We start from the raw sequence: 4,876 nt of genomic DNA on the forward strand, positions 1-4,876 counted from the left end.
TAAAGAACCTAGTGTGATCCACTTTCAAAAATAGAGGAAGAGGGTGAGTGGACATTCCAAAGTGGAATAGTGTAGCGTTTCTTTGTTGTAGGCTCATCCTCAATGGCAACAATATAGTACTAGAGGAGGTCATTGATCGCGCGAAGCCCTTGGGTGAGCAACCATGAACCTTTTCGGAGTATGTGCTATTTCAAGGGTTTGACATTTCTAGTTTTCATTTACACTAGTGTGACCGGCGATCTTCGGCCGCCTCTCCTTCTCTCTCTCTCACGCGGACTCTGAGTCCACTGTCTCACCGAAAGAGAAAGGCACACGAGCCCGATGAAGGAGGTCACAGCATGTGGCAAGGGGTCCCCCTTTTATAATAGTATAGATTAGCTCGTTTTCACCTTCGAAACAGTGATAGTGCACCCCATGCAAGTAGGGGTGGATACATGAGCACTTATGAGAAATTGAATTTGATAGACTAGAGTAAAAAATTGACAAATGCAAGGTATTTGGGGGGGGGGGGGGGGGGGGGAGAGAGAGAGAGAGAGAGAGAAGGAGAGAGAGCGAGCGACGCACAGTACAAGTACTTTTTATTCAAGGCAAGGGCATTAAGGAGTCCTTGTACAAAGCTGATGTGCAAGAGACCTTAGCTAGAGCTCTCATATATATTGTGGAGGAGTTCAAGACCATTGCCCGCTGCCACCACCGATCCCAGTTACAATGGAGATGGAACCCGCGTGCACGTAACCCAGCAGATTGCTGCTCCCGTCAAAGAAGTTGATGGTTAAATAAACTGGGTTGGAGTTGAACTGGAAGCTAGCCGTGTTGGCGTACAGCATGTCGACGTTGTCCGTGAAGAGAGTGCCGATGATAGTTGCCTCTCCAGGAGTAAAGACACCTCCGGCACGGCCTTCGAACTTCTTGCTGGCTGAACCTCTCACAGACAGATCAAGACGCACGTAAAAGATGGCGCTCACAATGCCTCCAGACACCAAATGAATTGAAGACGCCCGCTGCATGGACAGCACAGAAGCCTTCAGAGTGTCCTCGTCCACTTTGCCATGCAAAGCAACGCGGAGATCGTTGCAAAGCACCTCCTTGCTCACCATGATCACCGGCGCCTGCTGCTGCTCGAGAGACATGCTCATGATGACGACGCGCAAAAAACACACACTATATTGTGATATGGGATGTGGTTCCGATTGTACAGACTCACCTTAATATATATAGGGAAAGTGTGACGTGTCCTATTGCCCATCCCTCATGTCACTATCATTTCCGTCCCATCCCTCATGTCACTATCGTACCATCCCTTGTTTATTAAGCCACAAAGAAGCAAACAAGAAAAACCAGCATAAATCTAATATTTGATTTTTGTACTATTTTCTCACATATTTCACCAAGTTTTTTTCCTTTTACCATGATTTGCAACCAACTAGTCTCCATTTTCAATAGGCTCAAAGCTAACCTCAGGCAATCCTTTTTTAAATACTAATTCTATTTAAACTCAACCTAATGATTTTATCACGTTCTAATTGTTTTAGAAAACCACCGTGATTCTTTCACTTGTTTGAATTATTTCAGATTCCAACATGTGGGTGCTCTATTGACATGAAACGCACATCTTACTTTTATAGTTTGAATCTTTATGAGAAGCCAATCTGACCTCTACGTAAGAAAGAAAGACTCAGAGTGTCCTTGCCCACCATCATGAACCTCCCTCGTTTATAATTGACACGGGGTTCGAGTAAAGGGATCTACGACGGGATGTTTTTTTGACAGAGTGGGGAACATTGGACTGTTGGATCAACCCAACAAGGGAGCGACCAGCTTTTATAGTACAAGTGTCACCATCAATTCAACATGTCGTGATAGACGGATTGGATAGGGAGCGCGAGTTTTGAGTGGGAGGTCAGGAGTTCAAGTTGCGACCCGATCGTGGGGAGCCTAATAATCACTACATGTTGGAGATAGGATCAACGATGGATTGAATCTCTATAATAGATCCCTCGACTCTCACCCTTGGCCCTTATAGACGAGAATGCACCTCCCTTGTGGTCCTTGGCTCAAAAAACTATTACTTTTTCTACTAGAGTTTCTAGTGTTTTTTTCAATCTTATTACACACACACTTTCAAAATATAATATGATGTTCATTTAAGTAGTTTGAGCAACCTATGCTACATGTGCCACGTTCTATTTTCTATCTTTGACTCCCTCTATTGCAAAAGGTGACCTTCATGAAAAGGTCCTCGTTTGCTGCAGTTTTATAAGTCTCTCCATGGTCCCCATTTTCTTGAGGTGCAAGAATCATGAGCTATAGCTAAGTAAGCTTGTCATCAATAAAGGCACCGTGTACACTCTTCTTGTAGGCTTTGGCATAGCATTTGTGTACTTAAACTTTCAAATATTAAAAGAGGATTGACATTGTCGCCAACCATTACTTCATAGCACCTACCCCTTCAAGTAGACCACAAGAAAGAATACATGAAGGGAGAAAAAGCACACTTTGTTGGTACAAAAAAGATTGTCTTTGACAACACCTTTGACAAATGTTTTAGTTATAATTTTTACAGGTCACATGCAAAACTACCTATCATAATATATATGAATGGATAGATCTTCAAAAGAAGAATCTAAAAACACAAGATCCGAATTTTTTTTACCTAAAGTATAAATATTTTACCAGTTTTCATTTTTTAATTGGTAGAAGTAAAAAAGGTCTTTTTATTCTACCACCAAACCATGCTTTTACCAAAGGAGAGTCTTAGATTTATGAAGATGAACCTCTTGATAATATTAAATATTTTACCAGTTTTCATTTTTTAATTGGTAGAAGTAAAAAAGGTCTTTTTATTCTACCACCAAACCATGCTTTTACCAAAGGAGAGTCTTAGATTTATGAAGATGAACCGCTTGATAACATTAATTGTGGCTTATACCCTTTCAGACATTTACAAATAAGTTTCACCCGATTACATTGGACTCCTCAATGTTTTACTTTAGGCTTGAATCTCTGTCGATGTCTTCACAAATTGAGATCACTTGGGTTCTACAAACACCTACCCCATCATTGCAATGCTAAAAGGAAGATTGTTCTACTTAGCGTAAGATGAATATTTTAAGCTTGTCTACATTGCTAAGAGGAAGTACAACACATATAGTGTTGGACTTTTGGTTAGGGATTTATATAGCCATTTTGCAGCCAGTTGATTAAAATAGTTATCGATGTTGGGAAGTAACAGACCTCTTCCTCTTTAGTTGGAACAAGTTCTCTGAGAAAACCTTGGAATTTTTCCTTCCAAAAGAAAAATCCTCACGAGAGACTAAGCTTATGACAAGAAGAGGGAGCCCAACCATAGAGCATGTAGATTAAGGCGCTTGTGTGACGTATCCCTATTGCCCCATGTGATCATTTTCCACCTTCATGTCCCTATTGTACCATCCCTTACAGTGCATTGGCATGAAACATAAAGCTTACTTTTACAGTTTGAATCTTTATAAGAAGGCAATGTTACCTCTATGGAAGAAAGAAAGACTCACAGTATCCTTGTCACACCATCATGTACCTGTTTTGTGGTCCTTATCTCCAAGCCTATCGGGTTCTAAAAATTACTACTTTTACCGCTACAACTTCTAGTGTTTTTTTTTCAATCTTATCACTCACTCTCACTCTCTCTCTCTCTCTCTCTCTCTCTCTCTCTCTCTCTCTCAAAATAGAATGTGCGGTTCACTTGACTAGTTTGAGTAACATGTGCCACATGCACCATGTCCTACTTGCTATCTTTGAGCCGCTATATTGCAAAAGGTGACTTTCATAAAAAGGTCCTCATTTGCTGCAGTTTTATAAGTATCTCCATGGTCCACAATTTCATGGGTGCAAGAATCATGAGCTATAGCTAATTAATTTTATCATCAATAAAGGCACCATGTACTTTGGATTTACGTGCTTCATGTGGACTTTGGCATAGCATTTGAGTACTTAAACTTCCAAAAAATAAAAGATGATTGACATTGTCGCCAACCATTACTTCATAGCACCTACCCCTCCAAGTAGACCACAAGAAAGAATACATGAAGACCATATTATTTTTTGCAAAATTCTCTCAAAGGAGAGTCTTAGACCGTCTTAGTTTCTTGCCATGACAGTTAGTGATAGTTGAGGTAACCAAATCTCCCAAGCATCTTGCTTTTATTGCAACAAATGAAGATATGTTGTGCAGTTATAATTTTCCCACAATGCTACATGTAGATGAGTGAGCCAATACATATTTGCATTTAGAACCCACAATGAAGATATGTTGTGCAGTTATAATTTTCCCACAATGCTACATGTAGATGAGTGAGCCAATACATATTTGCATTTAGAACCCACCTATATATAAGCATTTATGAAGGATGAACCACTTGATAACATTAATGGTGGATTATAGCCTTTGAGACTTTAACAAATATGTCCAATGTTGTGGCTAATGTCATGCTCATAGCGCATAGGGAAAGAACTAAATTCCCTTGCAATTATGTGAAAGTTGTGCCAACTTAGTTGAAGCATAGTAGAATGTAAAAATTAATCACATATAAATGAACAGAACATGGCTTTTCTATTTGTGTAAACAACCATCTATTAAAGATATTTAATAGCACTTGTAACATTAAACAAGTCTTACTAGGTACCTTATAATTTTTTTCCACCAAAATTGTTCCTAATACGATGTGCTCAAAATGGTCTAACAAATCGATTTCAAGAGCACACAATGGCACATAATTGAAATAACAGGCACCAATGTTATTCCTAGAGACTCATATTCTCGACACATGCGGAATATGTCCTATATAAGGATACCCAAAAACTGGCATCCTTCAAGCACTAGATATACTTGTGTGTGGAG

The 4,876-nt window shown here is 39.7% G+C and overlaps 1 protein-coding gene across 1 annotated transcript; it reads right to left on the minus strand.

Moving 5' to 3' along the window:
* Positions 1-557: 557 nt before the first annotated feature.
* On the minus strand, positions 558-1,183 carry LOC147423346 (uncharacterized). The gene has a single exon (XM_086501397.1). The coding sequence runs from the start codon at positions 1,134-1,136 to the stop codon at positions 669-671; it is 468 nt and encodes a 155-aa protein (XP_086357523.1). The 5' UTR covers positions 1,137-1,183; the 3' UTR covers positions 558-668.
* Between the last annotated feature and the right edge of the window lie 3,693 nt (positions 1,184-4,876).

This window comes from Adiantum capillus-veneris, chromosome 26 (genome assembly GCF_014529385.1).
Source record: "Adiantum capillus-veneris isolate H3 chromosome 26, ASM1452938v2, whole genome shotgun sequence".
Lineage (NCBI taxonomy): Eukaryota > Viridiplantae > Streptophyta > Polypodiopsida > Polypodiales > Pteridaceae > Adiantum > Adiantum capillus-veneris.